At 66.6% G+C, this 24,463-nt stretch overlaps 4 protein-coding genes across 5 annotated transcripts; all 4 read right to left on the minus strand.

The window, feature by feature from the left end:
• Positions 1-598: 598 nt before the first annotated feature.
• PIGS (phosphatidylinositol glycan anchor biosynthesis class S) lies at positions 599-5,488 on the minus strand. The gene is made up of 12 exons (XM_084492779.1): positions 5,434-5,488; positions 5,191-5,330; positions 4,256-4,367; positions 4,057-4,146; positions 3,718-3,809; positions 3,198-3,396; positions 2,735-2,877; positions 2,519-2,633; positions 2,149-2,294; positions 1,945-2,045; positions 1,405-1,615; positions 599-1,224 (listed from the first exon to the last, which is right to left on the minus strand). The coding sequence occupies exons 1-12, from the start codon at positions 5,468-5,470 to the stop codon at positions 949-951; spliced, it is 1,662 nt and encodes a 553-aa protein (XP_084348905.1). The 5' UTR covers positions 5,471-5,488; the 3' UTR covers positions 599-948.
• A 1,188-nt stretch (positions 5,489-6,676) lies between these two features.
• Positions 6,677-10,377, minus strand: ALDOC (aldolase, fructose-bisphosphate C). Its single transcript, XM_084493208.1, has 9 exons — positions 10,262-10,377; positions 9,340-9,465; positions 9,009-9,220; positions 8,863-8,917; positions 8,631-8,791; positions 7,927-8,010; positions 7,672-7,846; positions 7,381-7,580; positions 6,677-6,905 (listed from the first exon to the last, which is right to left on the minus strand). The coding sequence occupies exons 2-9, from the start codon at positions 9,449-9,451 to the stop codon at positions 6,810-6,812; spliced, it is 1,095 nt and encodes a 364-aa protein (XP_084349334.1). The 5' UTR covers positions 9,452-9,465; positions 10,262-10,377; the 3' UTR covers positions 6,677-6,809.
• Positions 10,378-11,829: 1,452 nt separating this feature from the next.
• On the minus strand, positions 11,830-19,022 carry SPAG5 (sperm associated antigen 5). Its single transcript, XM_084493446.1, has 24 exons — positions 18,962-19,022; positions 18,686-18,775; positions 17,291-18,474; positions 17,008-17,200; positions 16,670-16,789; positions 16,468-16,560; positions 16,084-16,218; positions 15,844-15,963; positions 15,599-15,691; positions 15,352-15,486; positions 15,119-15,212; positions 14,938-15,031; positions 14,770-14,851; positions 14,322-14,455; positions 13,893-14,058; positions 13,689-13,803; positions 13,511-13,594; positions 13,302-13,425; positions 12,991-13,102; positions 12,690-12,770; positions 12,472-12,615; positions 12,284-12,358; positions 12,113-12,193; positions 11,830-12,036 (listed from the first exon to the last, which is right to left on the minus strand). The coding sequence occupies exons 1-24, from the start codon at positions 19,019-19,021 to the stop codon at positions 11,899-11,901; spliced, it is 3,747 nt and encodes a 1,248-aa protein (XP_084349572.1). The 5' UTR covers position 19,022; the 3' UTR covers positions 11,830-11,898.
• A 1,510-nt stretch (positions 19,023-20,532) lies between these two features.
• RSKR (ribosomal protein S6 kinase related) lies at positions 20,533-24,160 on the minus strand (the record flags this gene model as incomplete). Of its 2 annotated transcripts, XM_084493210.1 has the most annotated exons (12): positions 20,533-21,038; positions 21,111-21,221; positions 21,298-21,386; positions 21,480-21,569; positions 21,691-21,718; positions 21,820-21,860; positions 21,991-22,098; positions 22,767-22,836; positions 22,961-23,029; positions 23,115-23,198; positions 23,804-24,013; positions 24,110-24,160. In XM_084493210.1, 12 exons carry the CDS (start codon positions 24,158-24,160, stop codon positions 20,805-20,807), a joined length of 1,185 nt encoding a protein of 394 aa, XP_084349336.1. In that variant the 3' UTR covers positions 20,533-20,804. The 2 variants fall into 2 exon arrangements, with proteins under 2 accessions (XP_084349336.1, XP_084349335.1); XM_084493209.1 differs by having other exon boundaries at positions 21,480-21,735.
• Positions 24,161-24,463: the final 303 nt, after the last annotated feature.

Here is a 24,463-nt window from a genome sequence, read left to right on the forward strand (position 1 = left end):
GCCCCGCCGCACCGGGAGGGGCAGCACCGCCCCGCCCGCCCCCCGGCCCGCCCCCGGTACGGCTCCGCCCGGAGCCCCCCCTAGGGGAAAGGGAACCCCCCCCCCGGGGAGAGGGAACCCCCCCGGGAGAGCCCCCAGAGCATCGCGGGGGGATGCACCCATGGGAGAGTGAAGGGGGGTTTTGGGGACCCCCCCCCTCCGGGAGGAGGTGGAGCGCATGGGGGTGTCAGTGCCCCGGGGGGGCTGGGGCTCAGCGCCCACCGAGACAAGAGGGACCCCAGTCAGTAAGGGCTGCTCCCCCCCAGCTGAACCCCATAATGATAACCAAGGGGTGGTTTGGGTTAAATATCTCATAGGACAGGACCCCAGAGGTGCTTTGGGGTAAATATCCTATAAGATAGGACCACAGAGGTGCTTTAGGGTAAATACCCCATAGGAGAGGACCCCAGAGGGGCTTCGGGCTAAATACCCCTAAAGACACAACCTAAGAGGTACCTTGGGCTAAATATCCTGTAAGACAAGACCCCAGAGGTGGTTTGGGGTATCTTTACCCCATAAGCCAGGACGCAGACCCCCCAGATAAAGAGCCAGGCAGAGCCCCACGCCAGCCCCCTGCATGCCAGGGGCGTTCTTTATTCGTACATCAGCTCGCTCTGAGCACAGTGCAGGACCAGGGGGTGCATGCAGGGAGCCCCCCCTTTCCCCACCCCTCTGGCCTCAGGAAGAGGGGTGCAAGCAGCATCTTCGAGGGCACAGGGCCCTGACCCAGAGCATCTCCCACCCCAAAACCCCCAAAAAAGTCACTCTTCCCCCTCCTGCAGCTGGGCCATCAGTCCTGCTGGGCCGAGGCCTGGCTCTGACACAGCCCTGAGCCATGGGGCCAGGCCAGGGCGCTCCACGGGGTCGGGCTCAGTCCTTTTTGGAAGGCTCAAGTCCATTTTGGAGGGCTCAGTCTACTTTGGAGGGCTCCTTCTTGCGCTGCCTGGCCTCCCGCAGGATCTTGGCCAGGGAGAGGAGGATGGGAACGGCCATGGGCAGGAAGAGCGGGATGTAGATGGCAAACTTCTGGTCGTCGGGGAAGTAGAGGAGGTGGAGGAGAGAGGGGTCGAAGAAGGCCCGCTCCGAGGAGGTGACGGCTTCCTTGCTGGCCTGGAAAGCGGAGCGCAGGCGGCCCTCAGCCAGCTCTGCCATGGCAGCCTGCACCGAGGCCACCGCGCGGTATACCTGCATGGGAACAGCACAGACAATCAGTCCCTGGCCACAGAGGACGAGGACACGATGCTGGAGACCACAGATAAACATCTGGGGACCTCTGGCAGCCCCCAGGCCTGGCAGCACCCCACACCTCGGCACAGGGACAGCGATTCCTGCCCCTCTCCGCTCCTCGGGGTGCCCCAGCCCTACCTCAGAGGCGACGTCGTCCTTGATAACGATGTTGCTGATCTGATCCAGCAGCTGGGCCAGCGAGGTCAAGGTGGTGGCCACGGTGGCGATGTTCTCCACCGTGTGGGCCCAGAGCAGGCGGTCCAGCTCCCAGTCGGCCAGCCCCTCGTTCCCTGGGCTCTCTACCTGGAACTCGGGGGGCAGCTCCTCCCGAGATATCCCAAAGAGTAACCTGGGAGCAGAGGGGGAAGGTCCCAGACTGTGGCACGAGCCCGCAGCCCTGCCTGCACGTTCCCTGGTGCGTTCAGTCCCTGCAGGGCTCAACCCACACCTGATGGCCTCCCACAAAACCAACCTCCCACCTCAGGAGAGGCAACAGCACCCACGGCCAGGAAGCGGTGCTGGTTGGTGGTCAGCACCTCAAAGGCCACAAAAAGCCATCCTCAGTCCCCCGGATGAGCTGCTGGGCTCTGGCACGGGTACAGCCCGCTTTGTCCCCAGCTAATGTGCACGTGGATCAGGAGAGCACAGAGGTCAGGGTGGGGAAGAGCGCATCCTCACCGGAGCTGGGCCAGGAAAACCTCCATCACCCGCACCATGTCCACGTCCACGTGCAGCGGGAGGGAGGCCTGGGGGGAAGCAGGGGCTTCAACGTTGTAAATCTGCAGGAAAGCACATCGGTGAGGGACACCCGGGGCCAAGCAGTGCCGCCAGCACTTGCTGGGGACGGGGAGCTGAGCCCTAACCAGAAGCAGGGCCCCGTACCATGATGCCACCCCAGCGGGGGCTGTGGAAGGCATTGGTGGGCACCGGGGCTCCGTCCTTGTCCTGGATGTAGAGCGGGGAGTGGGAGCGCTCCGGCACGTACAGCAAGAAGTTCAGCACGGGGTAGAGCGAGGCGGCGCTGGATCCTAAAGCAGGACTGAGTCAAAAAACTCTCCCCTGCCCCACAGGAATAACAACAGAGCCCAGCCCTGCTTCTCCTCAAGCAGCAAGCCCCGAGCAGAGCACCCAGCCTGGTAAGTCTCCGTCAGGGCTGGCAGCTCACGGTGCTGCGGGGAGGGAAAAGGTGAGGGTGTAGGCACCCCACTCCCCATCAGGGCTCGATCCTGCGAGAGCGGGGTTGGGAGCTCACCCAGCCGGGCCTCCACGGGGTTGATGACGTGCGGGAGGCTGTGGGCGCTCAGGAGGAAGCTGGAGGACTCCTTGTCAAAGCGCGGCGTCACCCCGAGCACGGCGTAGTACAGGATCTGCAGGGAGTCGACGTGGGTGCTGCTGGCAGAGAAGCGAGTGCCAGGGCACCCGGCAAGGCCACGGGCGGGCTCTGCCCATCGCCTCTCCCAGCCCTCACCTGCGAGTCAACTGAGAAGTTGGCCACCACGCTCAGCTTGTCCAGGACGGGCTGCACGTAGCGGCCGACGGCGCCCTCGATGTCCCAGTCCACGTCGTGGGACTTGGGGTCAGGGTTCAGCAGGCTGAAGGTGATCTCGTACCCTGCCGAGCACCCAGGCCCCGTGAGACACGGCCACGGCCACCCTTTTGTGATGCCAAAACCGGGCAAGTGGCCACGACGCAGCTCCCAGGAGCCACAGGACCTTGCCCCCTTTCTCCCTGTCCCTCCTCAACGTGGGGCCACACTCTGGTGGCCCAGCACACATCCCCAAACAACTGACAAAGGGCAAAGGGAAAACCCTGGGGGTCTGTCACCCCAAAAGACATCTGGAGGTGCTGCAGGGACACCAAGAACAGCATCTTGCCCCCCAAAAGCCAGCCGGCCTTCCCAACAGGCAGGGGGCTCGGCCACAAGTCCATACCCAGGCTGGATTTCAGGTGCCGCCGGGCGTCGGGGCCGAGCTGGCCGTCGGGGACGCGGTCTGCGAGGGCGGCAGCGATGGAGGTGGCCGGGAGGGCCATGACCCGTGTCAGCTGCTGGAGGCGAGCACGGAGGGCGGCCAGACCCTGCCCGGCCCTCAGCAGGGCGCTGCGGTGCTTCCCCACGTAGACATCGGTGCCCTGGGGGAGGCGTGGTGGTGAGGGACGGGAGCGGGGTTGGCTCTGCCAACGCGCCCGGAGCCACCCACGGCAGCTCAGGGAGGGAGCTGTGCCCCACAGGACACCTTCAAGGGATGCAACCCCACAAATCTCCCCGATCCCAGCGCTCTTTGTTCCTCCCTGGGGTTTTGCAGGCCTTTTTGGCAAGGCCTCCTGCATCTCTGTGTGGCAGAGAGCGTGGAGAACCAGGGGTTTCCTCCAGGCCAAGCTGCCCCAGAGCTGCAGCATCCCACGGGGGCGGTGGGAACAGAGGGACGGGCACCTCAGGGCGCTGCTCCCTACCTGAGGCAGCAGAGGGGAGCTCTCAGGGACCACGTACACGGTCAGAGAGCCCGGCGAGGCGTCCTGCAGCGCGTGCAGAGCGGCATCGGCCTCTGAGGAAGACAGAACCATTAGTGGGACTGGGAGCTTTGCTCCATTCCCCATCCCATAGGGTACCAAAGCCATTTTCTGCTAAACCACCCTCAAAACCTGCTCCTGCATGGGCAGCAGGGCTCAGGTCAGGCCCCTGCGGGCAGGAGAAACACCGCACGGGGCACCGGGAGCTGCAGCAGCCCCAAGGCATCCCCCAATCCCTCACCCCATTACCTCATGCAGCCCCCCAACCACTCACCCCGTTACCTCGTGCGGTGGCTGCACCCAGTGCCGCCGCCTCCCTGGCCGTGGTGCCGCGGTACAACTCCTCGTAGCGGGCCGCCACATCACTTCTTGCTGTTGGGGGAAAAAATAACCCAAAATGAGTAAAAAACGAGCAAACCTCCAGGCCCACGGTGCTCCTGAGAGCCGGGCCGGGGGCAGTAGCGGCCGGTGGGGGTCTTACAGCCAACGGGAACCGGCTCCTCCCGCACGTCCCGGTACGGCAGCTGCCTCGGCAGGTCAGCGGGCACCGAGCCCGGGGCGAAGACCACGGAGACGGGGACGGAGAGCTGGAGCTGGGAGCGGGTGTCAGCGGGGGGCACCGGGACACCCAACGGAGGGGCAACGGGGGGTACTGGGGACCACCGGGGACTACTGAGGGGATACCAGATACCATTGGGAGGCCACTGGGGGGATACTGGGGACCACCTGGGGGATACCAGGGACCACTGGGGGACCACCAGGAGGGTTGTGGGGGGAGGGATACCAGAGACCACTGGCAGGCCACCAGGGGGGATACCGGGGACCACCGGGGGGCCACTGGCGGGACACCAGGGACTACTGAGGGGTACCAGGGACCACTGGGAGGCCACTGGGGGGATACTGCGGGAGTACCAGGGACCACCGGGGACCACCAGAAGGGTTCTGGGGAGGGGGGGGATACTGGAGACCACTGGGAAGCCACCAGGAGGGATACCGGGGACCACCGGGGGGACACCGGGGACTACTGAGGGGTACCAGGGACCATTGGGAGGCCACTGGGGGAATACTGGAGGCCACTGGGAGGATACTGGGGACCACTGGGGGGATACCGGGGACCACTGGGAGACCACCAGGAGGGCTCCGGGGAGTGATACTGGAGACTATTGGGAGGCCACCGGGGGTCACCAGGGTGATACCGGGGGGATACCGAGGACCACCTGGGAACACCGAGGGGATACCAGGGACCACCGGGGGGATACCGGGGACTACTGAGGGGATACCAGGGACCACTGGGAGGCCACCGGCAGGATACCGGGGACCACCGGGGGGATACCGGGGACCACCGGGGACCACCTGGGCACACCGGGTGCCCACCGAGCAGCCCCCTTCAGCCCCACACTCCCCCCCTCTCCTCACCGGCAGCCGCCCCAGGGCGGCGATGCCGGCGTAGGGCAGCGCGGCCCGGTACGTCTCGGTCGTCCTCCACCACAGCGGCAGCCCCAGCAGCACGGCGATGGCGGCGAAGCACAGCGCGGCCCGGCGGCCCCGGGAACGCTCTGAGGGGACAGCGCTCAGAGCCCGAGCCCGAACCGGGCCCCGGTTGGGGTTCCGGGGGGGGCTCCGGGCCTCGCCCTGCCCCTCGCCCGCCTCCCCCGGTACCTGCTTCATCCGCCGCCGCGGCCGCGGCCGCCGCCATCTTCTCTTCCTGGTTCAACCGGGAGTGGGGCGGGGCTTGAAGGCGGCCCAGCCATTCAAAGAGCTCGCGGCTCTCGCGGTAACCAATAGGAGCGGGGATGAGGCCGGACGGGCGTGAGGAGGAGCCAATCGGAGAGCAAGGAGGAGGGATAGGGGAGCAGGGTGCTGGGGGGGGATCATGGGGGGGGGGGGGCGATGGGTGCTGGGGGGGCGATGGGTGCTGGGGGGGGCCATGGGTGCTCAAGGGGGGACTATGGGTGCTGGGGGAGTGATGGGTGTTGGGGGGGGTCCATGGATGCTGAGGGGGTGGCGGGTGCTGGGGGGGGCTGTGGGTGATGAGGGGGGGGCGATGGGTGCTGGGGGGGGGTGATGGGTTCTTGGGGGGGGGTATGGGTGCTGGGGAGGGCCCATGGGTGCTGAGGGGGGCTGTGGGTGCTGGAGGGGGGCCATAGGTGCTGGGGGTGTGATGGGTGTTGCGGGGGGTCCATGGGTGTTGAGGGGGGGGCTATGGGTGCTCAGGGAGGGCAATGGGTGCTGGGGGTGGCCATGGGTGCTGGGGGGGGTGATCGGTGCTGAGGGAGTAGAATGGGTGCTGAGGGGGGGCAATGGGTGCTCAGGGGGGCAATGGGTGCTGGGGTGGTGATGGGTGCTGGGGAGGGTCCATGGGTGCTCAGGGGGGGCAATGGGTGCTAATGTGGGGGTGATGGATGCTGGGGGGGGTAATGGGTGCTGAGGGGGGGGCAATGGGTGTTCAGGGGGGACTATGGGTGCTGGCGGGCGCAGTGGGTGCTGAAGGGGGTGATGCCCACCCACAGGCACCCACCTTGAGCCGAAACAGGGGATCAGGGCTGGGAACGGGGACATGGCGGCTCCACACCCCCCATACCCCCACCCCACCCCAACCCCAATCCAGGCCGAGACCGTGCAGGAGGATGAGGAGGAGGAGGAGGAGGAGGAAGAGGAGGCGTCACGGCGCTGTCTCTACCGTTTATTCGTTGTTTAGGCTATTTGGTACACGGGGTGCACACGACAACACGACACACGCGGCCCCGAGGGCGGCACTGCGAAGAAGCTACGGCGGGGCAGGGGCACCCCCAGGCCTCCCCTCCTGCCCCCCAACACAGCCGGGGGCTCCCCAAACCCTTGGCTTGGCTTGGCCTGGCCGGAGCTCCCCCCCGGCCGTGGGCGGCTGAGCCAAGCGTCCCCTTCATCCGCGTGGGGCCGCCGGCCCCGACCCTCCTGGCGGCTTCCCCTGGGTGGCTGGGGTGGAAGCGGGGTGTGAGCGGTGGCGGGGGGTCCGGGGCAAAGGGGAGGGGGGGCCGGCGGGGCCCGGCGGAGGCTCAGTACGCGTGGTTGGCCACGTAGAGGGACTGCCCGGCGGCCCCCGAGTCGTCCCCACTGCCCTCGTACTTGCCCAGCGCAGCCAGCCCGTTCACCTGGGGGGAGAGGAAGCGTCAGCCCGCGGGGACACGGCATGCTGAGTGCCCCATCCCATGGGGACAGGGCCCTGGTGTGCCCCATCCCATACAGACACATCCCTGGTGTGCCCCATCCCATACAGACATGGCCCTGGTGTGCCCCATCCCACTGGGCACAACCCTCGTGCTCCCCATCCCCACCTGGGACGTGGCTTTTGGACCCCCCTTTCCCACAGGGAAGGTTCCTGCAGGAACCTGGCTCTCAGCATCCCCCATTCCCTTATGGGGACGCAGCCCTCACTGTCCCCTACCCAACATGGAGACAGCCATCAGCGTGCCCCTAATGGGGACCTGCTCCGTGGCATCCCCCCTGCTGTGGGGCACAGCCCTCGGTGTCCCCCTCCACCCATAGGGACGTGGTTCCTGGTGCCCCCCCCCACCCACAGGGACACAGCTTTTAGGATCCCCTCCCCTGGGGGCCGTCCCCATTCACCTCTGCGCGCTTGACAAACTCCTCGGTGGCGGCGGTGGCGTTGTCCTTCTGCCCGCGCCAGGCGCTGAGCGCCGACGCCTGCAGCGCCCGCCCGTAGGAGAAGGTGAGGGCCCACGGCCGCACCAGCGGGCACGTGTTGATGGCGTTGAGGTTGATGGAGGCCTCCTCCTCGCTCTGCCCCCCGGACAGGAAGGTGACACCTGCGGAGAGCAGGGGAGTGGCACCCAGGGGACCGCCTGGCATCCCCCTGCCGTCACTTTTGTTGTTTCCACCACGTGCCGGTGGCGGTACCTGGCACGGCCGGGGGCACGGTGCGGCGCAGGGCGGTGACGGTGGCCATGGCGATCTCCTCGGGGCTGTACTTGGTGGGGCAGGAGTGCCCGGGGGTCACCATGTTGGGCTTCAGCAGGGTCCCCTCCAGGTAGACGTGGTGGTCGCTCAGCGCCTTGTAGACGGCCGCCAGCACCTGGGGACGGGAATCGGGGAGTCCCGCGGCACGGCACGGCGTGGCACGGTGCCCGCCCCGCCGCCCGCCCCGCCGCTCACCTTCTCCGTCACGTACTGGCACCGTTTGAGGTCGTGGTCACCGTCGGGCAGGATCTCCGGCTCCACGATGGGCACGATGCCGTTCTGCAAGCACCCGGGAGATGCCATCGCAAGGGTGTCCTTGGGCACTGCTCCAGCCCCGTGGCGACGTGGGGCAGTGCCAGGACTTGGGGGTGATGCCCAGCCCCGGGGTTCAATCCCCTTACAGGTGATGCCCATCCCAGTGGGGCAATGCCCAGCCTAGGAGCAACAATTCTTGGCCCCGTGGGCAATGTCCAAGCCTGTGGGGTGATGCCCAGCCCTGTGTGGTGGTGTCTGACCCCACAGAGCGATGCCCAGCCCCACGGGTGACACCTGGCCCTACAAGAGATGCCCACCCCTTGGGCAAACATCTGGTCCTGGGAGCCAAGGACCATCCCCATGAGCTGTTACCTGGCCCCTGGGTTGATTCCCAGCCCCGAGGGTCAGTGCCCGTCTCTGTAGGGTGACACCCACCCCACAGGTCAATGCCCAGCCAACGGGGCAATACCCATCCCTGCAGGGCAACACCCAGGCCCTGCAGTAACACCGAGCTCCGTGGATCCATGCCCATCGCTGTGGGGCAATACCTGGCCTCGTGAGTCAGTGCCCATCCCACAGGCCAATGCCCGTCCCGTGGGACGTCGGCCAGCCCCGTGGGGCCGTGCCCAGCCGCAGCCCCGTACCTGCTGGCAGATGCTGGCATAGCGGGCCAGGACGTTGGCGTTCTCCATGATGGCGAGGGCAGAGGGGGTGTTGTCGCTGATTTTCAGCACGCAGCGCCACTTGGCGAAGTCGGCCCCGTCCTTCTTGTACTGGGCACAGCGCTCCGACAGCCCGTCCAGACCTGCCGGGCAGCGCGTCAGCCCCGTGGCCCCCCCAACTTTGCACCCTCACCCCCCGACCTGCTGCACATACCCTGCGTGGTGGTCTCCCCATCCGTCCCGGCCAGCGGCACGACGCCTTTGTCCACCTATAGAGGGAAGGGGAAGGTGGTGCTGAGCCCCACCAGCACCCCACAAGCACTTTTGGCACCCCCAAAACCCATCAGACACCCCTCGCACCTTGATGCCCACGACGATGCCCTTATCTTTGATCATCTGGACGAAGGGGGTGCCGTCGTCCGCCTTCTGGTACATGGTCTCGTGGAAGAAGATGACGCCCCCGATGCACTTCTTCACCCGGCTGTCGGCGCTGAAGAGGATCTGGCGGTACAGCCGGCGGTTCTCCTCCGTGTTCTCCACCCCGATCTGGTTGAGGCGCTTCGCCATGCTCCCTGGGGGCATCCGAGGCACCATCAGCCCCGGCAGCGCCGCGGGGACGCGGGGAAGGGACAGTCGGGACGGCTCCCTCCCCAACCTCCCCACCCCTCCCCACCGCCGCCCGGGCACCGACCTACGGACTCATCGGCAGCCAAAATGCCCTTGCCCGGGGCCACGATGCGCAGCGCGATGTCCGACAGCTCCTTCTTCTGCTCGGCCGTCAGCGCGGGGTATTGGTGCGTCATGGTGGTGGTGGTGCCTGCCGGCGGACGAGGGCTGAGTCACGCGCCGCCGCCGCCACGGTCCCCCCCCCCACCACCACCACCACGCGCCAGCACCCTGTGGGGAACGGGGACCCCCCCGGGACCCCCATCCGAGGGGCGGACGGCCCTAGTGGGGTGCCGGGGGAAGGCCGCGTGGCGTAAGCGGGACCTCGTGGAGGATGCCGGGGAGCTCCCAGCCATTTTGGTGCCTGCTCGCCCGCCCCCAGCCCAGCCATCTTGAGGGAGAGCAGCTCCGGGGGGGGGCACACCGGGGCAGGACCCCCGAGGGAGGGGGGCACCGGGGATGGAGATACCGTAGGGCCGGGGCTAGCCCAGGCTGGGGGGTGCGTGGGGATGGTGTTACCCTGAAGTAGGGGGGGAGGAAAGGCTCCAGATGCAGCGCTGTCCCGGGGGTGGGCTGGGGGTGTCCCGGGATGGGGCCCCCCCGAGATGAGGCTGGTCCAGGGATGGGGACGGGGACACCGCCACCGTGGGACCGGCGGCGAGCAGCCCCCGGACCGGTCCCCCCCAGGCTGCTCCAGTCCAGGGGGGTTCCCCCAGCCTCCCCTCGGGCCCCCCCACACCCGTACACCCCTCTACCCTAGAGCGCACCCCCAGAAAAAAAAAACAACAAAAAAAAACCCAACCCACCCCAAAAGCTCCGCGGTTCCCGGCGGCTCCGCACGGGGCTGCCGTCGGGGCTACCGCTCCCACCGGCTGCATCCCTTTCAGCCCCCCCCCCCCCGGCTCCCTATTTATGCCCCCCCACCCCCCCACACACCCCCCGGTTACCGTGCAGGGCCGGTGGCGGCGGGCGCAGACTGCGGGCTGTGCGCTCCGGTCCCGCGGTAAATGGGGCTGCGGTGCCGCAGAGCTACGTGACCGGCGGGGCGGGCCCGGCGGGCGGCACCCGGTAAGACCGGCCCCCAGCCCCCCCCCCAGAGCCTCTCCGCCTTCCTCCCCCCCCCGCCAACGTAGCCGAGACACCGGAGCCCCCCCCGAACCTCGCAACCCACCCCCTCCGGTTGCGCCCCGTGCCGCTGTCGGGGACCCCGCGGTGCCATCCTGGGGTTGGGGACCCCCACACACACTTTGTGCCCCTTTTTTGCTCGGGGGGGAGCCCGTTGTGTGTGTCCCCCCCCCCCCCCGCCTCGTTTGGGATGGGGAGCCAGCCGTGCCACCCCCTTGTCACTTCCTGCTGGGTGTGGGGAAGTGACAAAGCACATCACCCTCTGCCAGCTTCTGCTGCTGTTAGCGACCCCTCTGTGTCCCCCCCTCGGGAACAAATCACCCCCTCCTTGTGCCACCCCATAGAGCCCCCCCTTGGGACCCCACTGTCACCCCCACCTCGAGGCAGGGACCTCTGTGCCACCACCCATGTGTTGGGGACCCCCTTGTACCCCCCCCCAGCATCACCTCCACCCCCATCCCCGCATATCCCAGGACAGAAGGGGGGGGCTCTGCAGGGGAGCAGCCCCCCCCGCACCCAACAGAGCCGCCTGGAGCCGGCGTGGGGACAATAGCGGTGTCCCCGCTCGCCCCACGGGCCGGCTGCCAGGGCTGAGTTCTGCTGAATCCCCGCCGTAAAAGGAGGGCTCAGCAGCTTGGCACAGCCCTAATCCAGAGCGGGCAGCTCCTATGGCCCCCCCTTTTCATCCTAAATCCAGGCCCAGGCCGCCCTCACCCCACATTTAGGGGGCGCAGCCAGCCCCCTGGCAGCTGGGAGGGGTGCGGTGCCACCAACGCACCCCCGGGAAATAAAGGCATGGAAAAAAAATAATAGGGGTGGAGGGCAGGGGAAGGTGACCCCCTCCGCCTGTGGGAGAAAAGGGCCATTAAAAACCAGAGCACTTGTTGGAGCGCAGCTATTTCGGGCTGCGGTGGCGGAGGGAGGTGCAGGGGGGGGCCTACAGGGACCGGGAGCATCCTTGGGGCTGGGAAGGGTTGGAGGGAGATCCCGCAGGAGCTGCCCTAGTAGGGAAGGGGGAGGGAGGAGAGCTGCATAGGGAATAGGGGGGGCCCTATAGGAGCCCCCCTTCAAGGTTGGAAAAGTCCTGCCCCCCCCGGGATGCTGCATGAGGGAGATATAGGGCCCCGTGCAGCAGGTATAGGGCACAGCATCCAGCCTCACATCCCCTCTACGCATGCCCCCAAACTGGGGGGGGACACAGAAAACTTGTGGGGTGGAATCTAGGCCAGGAGGAGGAGCGGGGGGCCCCGGGGAGGGAAGCTGGGTCAGCCCGGGCACCGCGGGGTGGGAGCCTTGGGAACGCGGTGCCTTATTGAGAGCAAGCACCGTGGGGGGGGAACATGGCCCCCGGGGGTGGCAGGGAGCCCAGTATCATGGCCCGGGGTGAAATGCCAACAAAAAAAACTTTATTCAATAAACAATTACAGGGGTAGGAAGGGGAAGGGGGCAGTATTAGGGGCTACTGCGGCTCCAGGGCTTCTTCCTTGCTCTCAGCGCTTGGTGGCTTCAGGTCCAGGTAGCGGAGCAGGCCCAGGAGCTCGGGGCAGGCCGGTGACACCGCAGGGAGCACCGAGAGGACCTGGGGACAGGACAGGACCTGGGGACAGCAGTGGTGTTAGTGGGGGACGCCCTGCTCGCAGGAGGGATGAGGGCCCTGGCAGGGCCCAGCTCACCTTCTTCATTTTCTCCTGGGTCTCCTCGTAGGTCTTCAGCAGCTTCTGGCTTTGTTGGAGCCTCAGCTCCAGCCCTTGGATCTGCGAGGAGGCATTAAAGGGCAGGGAAAGGCGGTGTAGGGTGGGGGAGAGGGGATGGGAGCTGATGGGACCCCTGGGAGCCGCAGGTACCTGCTCCAGGTACTTGTCTGAGAGCTGCGAGTTCTCATCCATCTTCTCCAGGAGCAGCAGGCGCAGTTTGTCCACCTGTGATGGAAGCAAGGGGGAAACGATGATGTCTCCCCACAACCTGAAGCCACCCCATGGTGGGGACGAGGCCTCCTCACGGCCACCCCAGGCCCAGCTCCCGGCGGCCTCACCTCCTGCCGCATCAGGATCCGCTCCTGGACGCGGGCAGCGTCCACCTTGGGCTCCTGGCCCCGCACCTCCTCCCACAGCACCTTGGCCTCCGTCTCGGCGCGCTGCAACGAGCGCCTCAGCTGCGAGACCTCCCCATTCAGCCTCTGCGGAGGGAGGAGATGCTGAGGGGGGGCCCTTTGGCATCCCCCCGGACCCCCCCACCCGGCCCCGCACGCACCGTCACCTCCCCGCTCTTGTCGATGAGATCCATCATATGCTCCTCCTGCTGTTTCAAGATGTCCTGCAGCACCTTCTCGTTCTTCAGGGGACAAAATATGGGGGACGGGAGGGTGTCAGGCCCGGTGTTGTCCCCCCCCTCGTGGCACCGGGTTGCTCACATTTGAGGTTATCCGAGCCCGGAGCGCCCGCGGGGCAGCGCGGTGCCGGTCACCCAGATTCCCGGTGTCCCAGATCCCAGCCCCGTCCCAGTTTGGCTCTGCCCCGGGGTGAGCACTGGCCCAATTCTGGCGGGGGCTCACCTGGATCTTGCCCTGCAGCGCCTTGTTCAGCTTAGCAATGGTGGCGGCCTGGTCGTCCATCCTCTCCTGGCTCTCATCCGTCACCTTCTCCAGCCTGAGCTGCAGCTTGGAGCTGGGGGGGGGACGGACACAGCGTGGCTGAGAATTTGGGGGGAACGACCCCCAGCCCCCAGGGACAGAGGCCAGCCCATAGCCACCAGCTGCAGGGAGCCCTTTTGGATGAGCACTCTGCTCAGAGCCAAGGTGGGAGGCACCCCAGGGTGCTGCCCCGTGCCCAGCACCCACCCCCCCGGACCCCCCCCCAAACTCACATCTTGGCCTCCAGCGCCTTGAACTCGCTCTGCTCCAGCTCCTGGATGCGGGTGCTCAGCAAGGAGAGCTCGGAGACCACGGCCCTCAGCTCCGCCACCCTCTCTATCAGGCCGCCCTCGGGCTCTGCGGGCAGGGGCTCGTCACCGGGGTGTGGGGTGTGGGGGACACAGGGGACAAGGAGACGTGGGGCAGCCCCACACCGCGCTACCTGCTTGCTTCGGCGTGGAAAAAACTTTATCACTGCTAGGCTTCGTCCGGGGCACGCTCCCAAATCCGGCAGCTTCATTGCCATCTACAAGAGGCGAGGGCAGAGGCGCTGTGTGAGGGGTCGGGGGGGGGACAGGACCAGCTCTCACCCCCCCACCTGGGGGTCCCCAGGAGCTCACCTCTCCCCGATGTGGCTTTCAGGGCGCTGCCCCCGGCGCGGTACGGGGTGCGGTGTGCGGGTATCCGCGGGGCTGGGGTCCAGGTTCTGCTCCTCAGCGGGGTGTCATCGTCCTTCTGGAGGACGGAGCGCGGTGTCGGGGTGCTGCCCCTGCTGCCCGTTCATTTTTTTCTTCCCCCTTTGCCCCCCCGTACCCCCGACCTACCTCCTTTTCCAGGGAGGCTCGCAGGCAGTTGGCAAGCTCCTGCAGCCTCAGCTTGCTCTCGGCGATGTCCGCCAGGCACCAGGAGACCTTTTCCCTCTTCAGCTGCGAGTCCTGGAGCTCAGCCTTGGTTCTCTCCAGCTCCCTGAGGAGGGCGGCTTGCTTGTCCCTGCAAGGGTGGGGGGATGGCGTGAACAGAGCATCTCCCCCCTAGGGTGGGAGAGGAGCATTCTCCAGGCTACCCCCAAAATCTGGGGGTGCAAACCCCACTGCGCCGGGTGCTGGCAGGTTTTGGGCTGCCCTACAACCTCTCCCCCCCACTTGGGGGGATGATTCAGCAGCGACCAGAGCCACACCTCCACACAACACACACACACCCCACCCCGAGGGGCCCAATTTCCCCAAAACGAGGGATTTAGGCGCGGGCCGTACTGCAGGCACTTGTGGGACTCCTTCAGCTTCTCGTGCTGCAGGCTGCGCTCCTGCAGCTCGGCCAGCGTGGATTTGAGCTTGGCCTCCACCTCCATCAGCTGCCGGCGGGACATGCGGTTCTCCTGGTCGAGGAACTGCAGGGAAGGACACGGCCATGAGCATACAGACAGCTGGGAGGCGGGGGGACATCACCGCAGCCCCCCCAGCGTGGTCCCATCCCGACGAGGGGCAGCTCCGTCCCCCGCCAACAACCCCCGGAGGTGCTGCAGGTTTGCACCCTGGGCATGGGCTGGGCCCGAGGGAAAGCAAAGCAGCGTGACTGCGGCCAGGGGAATTATCCCCGGGCGAGCAGCCCTACGTGCAGGATGTCAGCGCCGAGGGCTGATCCCGCTGCTGGCCGGCTGCCACCCGGCGGCACGTGACGGTGCCGGCGGCTTTGGGCTCCCACCTCCCGGCACTCCGTGGCTTCCCGCAGCTCCTGGCTCAGCTCGCCGCACTCCCGCTGCAGGGCATCCCGCCCCCTCGTCAGCCTGATGGGGATGGGATAAGGGTGAAGGGACCCCACGGGGGCGTTTTGGGGATTTTGGGGGGGGGGTGAAGGGGGTGTGGAACCCACCGGGAGATCTCCTCCTTCTGGTCCGTGGTTTCTTGCTGGAGCGCGTCCCGCTCCTGCTGCGCGCCGGCCAGCTGCTTCATCAGGGTGCCCAGGTCTGCAGGGGCAGAGCTGTGAGCGCGAGGAGCGGCTCCAGCCTCCCCCCGGCCCCCCCATCCCGACACCCCCCCGTGTGTTCCCCTACCTGCACCCAGGCGTGAATTGGTCACCGTCAGCTGCTCCACCTGAGCCACCGCGTCCTGCAGGGCCGCCGAGGTCTCCTCCAGCCTCTGGGACACCTGCGGGGACGCGGAGCTCATCCCTGCTCCTCCAGCACCGCTCCCAGCCCACGCTGAGCCATTTCCATGCCCCTTTTCCCCATAAAATCCCCCCCACATGCCCGGGGAGAACCCTCCAAGCACCACACAGCCCCGTTACCTCCTCCTTGGCTCGAAGGGTTTCGTCTGCTCGCTGCTGCGCCTCCTCCTGCTCCTGCAGGCAGCTCTGCAGCTTGCCGGGCATCTTCCAGGCCATGGTCGTGCACCGGGACACCAGGGCCCTCACCCGCTCCCACTGCGAGGGGACAGCCCCAGAGGGAGCAGGATTAGGGCAGGAAGGGACAGGGCTGGCAGCCGGGCTGACCGCGGTACCCAAAGCGCAACCACCCCCCCGGGACAGCCCTCACCTCGTCGTCCAGCACCCTCTGCTCCTCCTGCAGGTTTGCAAAGGCGACGTCTGCGAACTCACGGAAGAGCTGAGACTCTGCAGCCAGGGAAGCCTGCGGGAGAGGAGGGGTAAGGGAAAAAGGACTGAAGGAGGCAAGCGCCAGCCCCAGGCCGTGGCAGATCTGCTCAGAGCATCGTCGCCCAAACCGGGGCTGCGGCTGCACCCGCAGGGACCCAGGGGAGGGGACCCGCAGCCATCCTGTACCTGATGGTGGATGGTACTTTCCAGCAGCCTGACCAGCTCTTGCTGGGACTCCAAGCTCTGGTTGCGGGCGCTGATCTGGGCTCTGGCATGGGAGCTGAAAGCCTCCAGGAAGCTGTCACACTGCCGAGGGACAAGCACGGCTCAGGGCACGGCCTCACCACTGCTCCCCACGGACAGACGGACTCGGGACTCTCAAATCAACAGGATGGGACACGGGGGCTGCAGAGGCTGCCCCGTTACCTCCGCCTTGGCTCGAAGGGCTTCGTCTGCTCGCTGCTGCGCCTCGTCCCGCTCCTGCAGGCAGCTCCGCAGCTTGCCGGGCACGCTCTGCAGCACGGCCACACAGCGGGACACCAGAGCCTTCACCTGCTCCCTCTGCAAGGGAAAACAGCTCCGAGAGGAGGCCAGCACCGGGATGGCCGCGAGCTGCCACGTGCCAGCTCCCTCACCCACGTCCCCAGGCATCTGTGGCACAAGCCTGGGTGCAGGAGCTGCTTCCAGCAGCCTCCAGACACGCACCGGGTGCTTCCAGCTGCCCCAGACCCCAAAAAAACCCACGTGCCTTGGCTACCTATGCCATGAAGGGCCAGATACGGGGCGGCCAGCCCGGCTGTGTGCGCTCACCTCCTGTGCCAGGGCTCCCTGATCCTCCTGCAGGCTCTGCAGGGCGCGCTCCGCGAGGCTGCACAGCTGGAGGCCCTGCCTGGCCCAGGCGTCCTGGGGAAAGGACGAGGACACGGGTGCTCAGGACGTGCCAGCACCGGTGGCACCGGGCACGTGAGGTGCCCAGCTGAGTCCCACGTGTTCACCGTGCACCCCCACGCACCATCGCCTCCGTCGCCTGCGCCAGCTCCTGCGCCAGCTCCTGCTCGGCGCCCCGCTGCCGCTGCAGAGCCTGGGTCTTCCTGTGCAGCTCCAGGTAGAGCCCGTGGTAGATCTGCTCCTCCTAAAGGGGGGCACAGCAGGCTCTGCACCCCGAAACCTCCCCATCTCCCCGCGCACGCCGTGCCACAAGCTCCCACGGGACCAGCTCATCCCTTCCCTGTGCGCCTGCCGCAATATTCGACCGCGGAAAGGGCTCAAAAATGGCAAACAATAGGAGCAATAACACAGCTGGAGTGGGACAAAACCCCAATTTTCTTCCTCCTGGGGTTCCCCACTTACCCCCTGGGACCAGGTGATGTCCGTCTGGGCGGGGGCGTCCCGCTGCTTGGCCGGCCCCACGCTGGGGAGCGACCTCTGGCTCTCCTGCCAGTTGCGCAGCTGCAGCACGAGCACCTCGATGATGATGAGGGTGCTCTCCAGCCGCCCCTCCAGCTCCGCACGCGACAGGGACCTCAGCTGCTCCCGGGGACAGCTGGGGACAGAGACAGCAAGCCCCAGGAGTTAGGAGGGGACACCACAGGGGCGCCGTGCCCCCCGTACCCCTCCCCGTGGGGACACGTACTACGAGAGCAGCGAGTCGGTCTCGGTGGCACTGTCCTTGGCGTGAGCCGCTGCAGATGTGCCGGGGCTCCTGTCCTGGGGCTCCCGCGGGGTCATGACGGTGCCGGTGTCCACGGTGGACACAGGGGTGACACTGGTGCCCACGGCCACGGTGGGCACGGGGGTGATACTGGTGCCCATAGCCATGGTGGGCACGGGGGTGATGCTGGTGCCGGTGTCCACGGTGCGCACGGGGGTGACGCTGGAGCCCACGTCCCGCCACGGCACGGACAGGGGGAGCCTGTGCCGCAGGGAATCCAGCGGGGACGGGGGCTGAAGGTTCCTCTCCAGCCACGCCAGCAGCAACGCCCAGGATAAGGCCCCCGGGGGCGGCTCCAACGAGGGGACCGGGGTGGCCACTGGCTCAGCCAAGGGGAGCGGGGTGGCCGCTGGCTCAGCCCTTGCGGGCTCCAAATCGGCTGCCTCATTTTTTGGGGGGCTCTGCTGCGGGAGGGGAGGGTTTGGGGACGTGGCGGTCCCAGGGGTGCTGGGGCAAGCGGGCAGACCCTCACCCCCATCGCTAGTTCCCTCGGGGCTGCAGGAGAGGTCGGTGGGCTCCGCGTGCCCCCCATGGAAGGGAGCCTCCTGCGGGGTGGAGGTACCGGGGGGGCTCGGGGTGCAGGAGGCTGGGCTGGTGCTGCTGAGGGGATGCAAGGGGGGGCTGCAGGGCGCTGAGCTGATGATGCTGGGGGGGCCTGGGGTGCAGGGGCATGAGGGGTCAGGGGAGTAGGGCACCAGCGGGGTGCTGCTGGGGGGGGTGGGGAAGCAGGGGCCTGGAATAAGGCTGTTGGGGGGTCCTGGGGGGGCACTGCAGGGGGGAGCAGGCTCTGGGGAGGCGTCACCTGGGGGCTCGGGGGCTTCAGGCCCCAAGGTGGCACTGCTGGGGGGCTCTGGGGTGCTGCTGGGGGGCTCTGGGGTGGTATCAGCGGGGGGAAGCTCCGGTGATTCAGCCCCCAAGGGGACGTGGGGGGGGGACTCGTGCAGGGTGGGGGACCCTGGGGTGACAGCACCTGGGGAGGGCTCCGGGGTGATGCTGCTGAGAGACTCCAGGCTGGGGAAACGCGGGATAAGAGCCCTGGGGGGGGGCACGGCGAGGCGGATGGGGTGGGGGCGAGCGCAGGACACCGGGGTGCAGCTGCCACGGTCCTACGGGACACCGGGAGGGGGGGGTCAGGACATGGGGGGGGGGGCAGGACCACCCTGCCCCTCCCCCCCTATGGCCACCTGCCCCTCCCCACCCCCTCCCAGTTAATCCCAGCTCTCCCAGTGCCCCCCCCCCGAGCTCCCCAGCCCCCCCCGGTGCCCCCCCCGTTATTATTGCCCCCCCCCCGTTTTTTTTACCCCCCCCAGCACCGACCTCGAGCCGCATGCGGCGCAGCAGCGGGGTGAGGCCGCTGCCCTCCGCCTCCGGTTGCAGCCGCAGCTCCTGCAGGGGCCTCCGCTGCATCTGGGGGGGGGGAATGAAGATTACCGGGGGGTTACCGGGAACCGGAGCCATGGGGGGGGGTCACCGGAGCCCCCCCGGGGCTTAACGGAGCCCCCAACCGGCCTCGAGCAACGGCGAACGGGGCCTCCCGGAGCCCCCCCAGGCGGTAATAGGGGCACGGGGGGACTCGCGGGGGCGGGGACTCACCTCGGTACCGGGCCCCCCCCGGTGCCCCGCACCCCCGGTGGAGCCGCGCGCCGCCTGCATGGCCCCCTCCCCGCTGCCGCCCGCGCCCCGCCGCCGCCCCATTTGAAACCCCCGCGCGGTTCCGATTGGTCCCGCGGCGCGCACGTGACCGGGGCGGGGCCAAACCGGTAAGGGGCGTGGTTATAGGGGAGGTGGGCGGGGGCTCGTGTCGGGCCACGCCCATCTGGCGGGAAAAAGGCGCGGGGGTGGCGGGTGCGTTGCTCCTGGTGGGTATGGAGAGAGTGGGTGGTGTTAATGAGGAATGTATTAATAAAGAATTCATTAATACAGAAATTATTAATACAAATTAATATTAATATATTAATATTAATACAGAATTATTAATGAATAATTTATTAATAAAAATAATAAGAAAGAATTTGTTAATAAAGAATTTGTTAATAAAATTATTAATAAATAATTTATTAATAAAATATTAATAAATAATTTATTAATAAAGAGGTGGGAGTGTGGCCATGGTTGATGGTAGCATCAGACTCTTAGCGATGAGGCCATCAGGAATGTGAAAGAGCTTAGAGGGAACCCAGAAGGGTGGTTCAGGAGGCTCCCTGCAGCCTTGGGTTGCTTGGTCTCCAGCCATTGAGGCATGGAAGTGTCTGGGTGATTGCTGTTGTTGTTATTTGCAAAGTTGTTTGAACAATGAAAAGTTGGTTTGAGAAGGACTGCTGTGGGGTGAAGGGTATAAGAGGGGAGCCTGCCCTCAGGATAATAAAAAAAAAAAAAAGAGAGAGAGAAAGAAAAAAAAAAGGCAACATGATGAAGGTACGTCATCAATAAAGGAGCAGAAAGAAGGAATGAAAGGAACAGATTACCAGAACAGAGACCAGGATGGGAACAGGCACATTGATTGCATCATGAAGATCGGTTTGGCCAAACTCAGCAAACTGCTCAGAGAAGCTCGTACTGAAAGTCGCTGGAAACGGGCGCACTGGGGCTGGAGAGAAGCTCGAGCTGAGAGAAGCGGAGCCGTGCACACAACTGCCTCTCACTGGTAAGCAGCTGCGCATTATGGGGAATCATACGTCCTTAGGAACAAAGACTGTCCTGGTAACCTTACAGCTTATTCTCCTTATTAACAATCAGTTTATGAGCCTGAAATATGGGACCAAACTGAGGTCAAGGTGTGGGACTCTGCAACTAAAAACGACAAGGTTGCAGTGGGATTGCTCGGCACCTGGCGAGCAGCCTCTGAGGCCTTACAGAGCCCTGTGGGACCACAGTCAGAAACGTGTGGTTTGACAGACAGCGAGGGAGCTGCGGGCTCCTTCACTGATCCTTCTGCTATGCCATCGGCCCCTCTGCTGCCACAGCCATCGAAAGCTTTGCTGTTCCACCCCTGGACGTGCCTTTTGACCCAGGCCTATTGGCCTTGAAAAGGAGATGGATATGCTTTTCTTCGATCTGGGAAGAACAGGATATATAAGGCCTGAAGACCGAGTTGCTTGACAACTTAAAGCGAGACATATTGTTCAAAAGGAATGGAAAATGGAGATGTTTGTAATCAAGAAAAGGAATGGAAAACGTTCTGTATATTTATATGTTTGATGTTCGTGTGTGTGTGTTGGTGGAGCGCAGACTCCCCGCACACCCAGCGCTGTTTCCTTGCCTTTTATACCTTTTATAAATATTCCTTTTATAAATATTCCTAAATTCAGGTTGAGTTGAGACTTCATTTATAACAGTCCCGTGGGGAGACGCACAGCGCTGGGGGCCCAGCCGCTGCCTGGGGGGGATTTTGGGGGGGGTCCCTGAGCGATGCGAGGGGTGAGGTGGTGGCAGCAGCTCAGCCGGGCCAGGGGCGGTCTGGGGGGGCCGTGGCGGTGAGGTCGCAGTCAAAATCATCAAAAGTGGAGGGGTCGGGAGAAGGAGGAGGGTTGGCAGGGGGGCGCGGGGCCACGGCCACCGCCACCGGGTCCTTCTGCAGGAGGTCGGCGTCGAAGGTCACCCCTCGGAAGAAAGGGTGGTCCTGGAAGTGGTGGAGGTAGCGCAGGCGGCGCAGGGGGTTGTAGCACAGCAGCTGGGGACGGAGAGAAGAGGCTGAGCGGTGGGGACCCCGCTGGGGACCCCCAACCCAGGGGGCGAGGGCTACCTCGGCCAGCAGCCGGGCCAGCGCGGGGCTGAGCGCAGGGGGGCTGGTGTAGCTGCTTTGGTTGACGCGCTCCAGCATGGCCACGTGGTCCCCCGCCGGTGCCACCGGGAACTGGGGGGCAAGGAAGGTGTTTAGGAGCTCCATGGGGTGCCCCTAGCCCCCCAGTCGTGCACCCTACAGAGCTCACCTCCCCGCTGGCCAGGGCAAAGAGCAGGACTCCCAAGGACCACCAGTCGGCCGCGTGGCTGTAGGGACCCCCGCTCAGCACCTCTGGGGCTGAGGGGATGAGGGGGTGAGCAGCTGGGGTGGAGGTGTCCCCAGCAGCACCCCCTGGGGGGGAAGAGTCCCCACAACCCTGCCACCCCTTACCCATGTACTGCAGGGTGCCGCAGATGGTGTGGGCCCGCTCGCCCCACCGCAGGTGCCGGGAGAGGCCGAAGTCGGCGAGTTTGAGGTGCCCTGTGGGGTAAGATGGCACGTGGGGGCCCCAACGATGGGGTGTCCCCACAGATGGGGTGTCCCCATGGATGGGGTGTCCCCACGGATGGGGTGTCCCCACCCTAGTGCCACAGACCCTTACCCCTCTCATCCAGGAGGATGTTCTCCATCTGAAACAAACCAGGCGCTGGGGTGGCCAATTTGCACCAGGGGGTCCAGAGACCCCCCCCCGACCATCCTCTGTCCCCCCCCAGACCCCTTTGTCACCCACCTTCACGTCTCTGTGCACGATGCCCAGGTCATGGAGATACACTGGGGACAAAACGGAGCCATCAGAGCTGGGGGTCCCCTCCCCACGCCGTGCCCTCTGCCACCCCCGTGGCACCCAGCGGGTGGCTACCCCCCTCCCCCCAGGAGGGCTGAGCCCCCCCCCAGTACTCACCCAGCACCAGCACCAGCTCGGCAGCAAACAGGCGGACGGTGGCCTCGGCGAAGCGCCCGGCGGCGCGCCACAGCGCGTGCAGGTCCCCGGTGCTGCAGTAGGTGCACACTGCCAGGACACGGCACCGGCCTCGTGACGGGCACCGAGGTGACACAGGCACCACGGCCACGTGGCCACAAGGACCGTGCCTTGCGGTGATACGAGTGCTGGGTCCATACGGGCAGCAAGGTGGCACAAGCACCTTGTGGGCACCAGGACCGTGTACTGCGGTGACGTGGGCTCCAGAGCCATGGGGACACCAAGGTGACACGGGCACCAGGGCCACGCGGGCTCTGTGGCCATGAAGATGGTGCATCCCTGAGCAAAGTAAGGGTCCCGGTGGACCCTACAGCACTATGGCTACGTGGGCACAAAGGTGCCACGAGCACCATGGCTAAATGGGTACCGAAGCGACGCAGCCCCTGGGGCTCGCAGAGCCACCAGGAATTGCACCCACGCGGGCACCACGGCGGCACAGCCACCGGAGTGGTGACACAGGAGAAGTGACAGGACAGAGCCGGGGGGGCCAGAGCAGCTCGTTTGTCCCTGCTGCGCTCCTCCCCGTCCCCGTTGTTCCCAGAGCTGGCAGCCGAGCGCTTCGGTCCCCGCGGGCAGCGTGCAGGGCGGGGGGAGCACGCGTGTGTGCGGGGACACGTGTGCGGGCAGCGGGGACACGTGCGCGGGCAGCGGGGGCTGGGGGGGGGCCAGGACGAGCCCGCGGGCAGATGGTCACTCACTGATGAAGAGGTGGCGCTGGCCCTGCCAGCTGTCCCCCAGGCCGTGGACAAACGGGTGCCTGACCTGTCTCTGGGGACACAAAGCAGAGAGGGTGAGCGGCCCCCGGGGGAGAGGGGTTCACGGGGGGGGGGGGGGGGCTCTGCAGCCCTGTGGGATCCCCCCCCCCCAACCCCTCGCCAAATCCCCCCCTCACCTGGATGCTGACTTCTTCCTTGCACTGCTTCAGGGTGTCGCGGCGCAGCACCTCCACTTTGGGCATCACCTGGGGGGGGGGGGGCACGATGGGGGTGTTGGGGGGGGGCACAGAGCAGGAGAGGCACCCCCCCGGACCGCAGGGCAGCACCCACCTTGACGGCACAGACCTTCTCCCGCCCGCAGTCCAGCACTTTCAGGATGGTCCCGAAGGAGCCTTTGGCCACCAAGCCCAGGATCTGGGCGGGGGGGGGCAGGAGCTGAGCACCCCCCCACGGAGACGGGCTGCGGGGTGCCCGGCGTGGGGCAGGCTGTGGGGCGCTTCCACGGGGAGCTGGGTCCCGCGTGGGGTGAGGTGGGGGGCACAAAACAGGCGGCGGGGGGGGGAGTGCACACAGGGACCGGGGAGGGCGCGTGGGTACCCCCGTGGGGACCTGGGGAACGGGGGGCGCGGGGCACGGGTGGGGGGAGAAGGGGAGCCGGTAGGAGGGTCGGGGGCTCCGGGAGGGTGCGCGGGGACCCGGTACGGAGCGCAAGGAAACCCGGTAAAGACGGGCGGAGACCCCGCGAAGAGGCACGGGGTGGCGGCACGGGACGCACGGGGACCCCGGTAGGGCGCATGGGGACCCCGGTAGGGCGCACGGGGACCCCGGTAGGGCGCACGGGACACTCGGGGACCCCGCTGGGAAGCAGATGGAGCCGTGCCGGGCTGCGAGGGGACCCGGTGAAGGACGCCGTTTAACGCACGGGACCCCCGGCGGGAGGTGCGGGCTCCCCGGTAGGACGCACCGAGCCCCCCGGTAGTTTTTTTTTTTTTGGGGGGGGGACGGGGGGGGACCGGCACCTTGAGCTGCTGCTGGCGGCCGGAGGGGCGAACGGGGAACTCCGGCAGGAAGAGCGAGACGAGCTGCGGCAGCGGCCAAGCGGGCAGCGGCGGCTCCTCGGTGGCCAGGGCGAGCCCCGGTACCGGACCCGGTCCCCGTCCCGGTGCCGGTGCCGGTCCCGTCCCGGCTCGGCGCAGCAACGCCCGGACCCACGGCCCCACAGCGCGGCCCTGCGGACCCGGGGGCGGCCGTCAACGGGGAGGGGGGAGCACCCCGGGGATGGGGAGGGGGAAATTTAGGGGCACCCCCGGGGCCACCGCACGCACCTGGGGGGGTCGCACCGGGGCCGGACCCGGCCCGCTGCTGGCTGCTCCCATCGCGCCGCGCCCCGGGCCCGGTGATCGCCGCCTTACATAACCCCGCCCGGCCCCGCCCCCCCCCCCTCCGGACCCCCCCTTCTCCGCCCCGACAGCTCACGACCCCCCCCCCCAGGTCCGGGAATGGGCAGAGGGGCTCCCGGTGCGCCCCCCGTGGCATCCACCCCCCACCTGCACCGGGCACGGATTGGGGACCCCCGTTTTTCCCCCCATAGCTCCCCCCATCCCACAGCACCCTCCCCTCCAACCCCCCCATTTTACAGCAGCCTCCCCCAGATCTGGGGCTGCCCCCAGCTTCAGGGG

This window comes from Aythya ferina, assembly GCF_964211825.1.
Source record: "Aythya ferina genome assembly, chromosome: 19".
Classification (NCBI taxonomy): domain Eukaryota; kingdom Metazoa; phylum Chordata; class Aves; order Anseriformes; family Anatidae; genus Aythya; species Aythya ferina.

Bases quoted from the DNA above. Each gene is read 5' to 3' on its own strand.
- PIGS (XM_084492779.1), bottom strand. From the start codon at position 5,470: ATGGCGGCGGCCGCGGCCGCGGCGGCGGATGAAGCAG. The intron at 3,810-4,056 runs GTAACGGGGTGA...TGTCTTCCTCAG, and splicing joins GGGTGCAGCCACCGCACGAG to AGGCCGATGCCGCTCTGCAC. The intron at 2,295-2,518 runs GTGAGCTCCCAA...GTCCTGCTTTAG, and splicing joins CCCCGTGGAGGCCCGGCTGG to GATCCAGCGCCGCCTCGCTC.
- ALDOC (XM_084493208.1), bottom strand. From the start codon at position 9,451: ATGACGCACCAATACCCCGCGCTGACGGCCGAGCAGAAGAAGGAGCTG. The intron at 8,011-8,630 runs GTACGGGGCTGC...GGGTGCTTGCAG, and splicing joins ATGCCAGCATCTGCCAGCAG to AACGGCATCGTGCCCATCGT. The intron at 7,847-7,926 runs GTGAGCGGCGGG...TCCCGTCCCCAG, and splicing joins GCCAGTACGTGACGGAGAAG to GTGCTGGCGGCCGTCTACAA.
- SPAG5 (XM_084493446.1), bottom strand. From the start codon at position 19,021: ATGCAGGCGGCGCGCGGCTCCACCGGGGGTGCGGGGCACCGGGGGGGG. The intron at 12,616-12,689 runs GTGCGTGCGGGG...CTCCCTCCGCAG, and splicing joins ACAAGAGCGGGGAGGTGACG to AGGCTGAATGGGGAGGTCTC. The intron at 12,194-12,283 runs GTACCTGCGGCT...GCCTCCTCGCAG, and splicing joins CAGACAAGTACCTGGAGCAG to ATCCAAGGGCTGGAGCTGAG.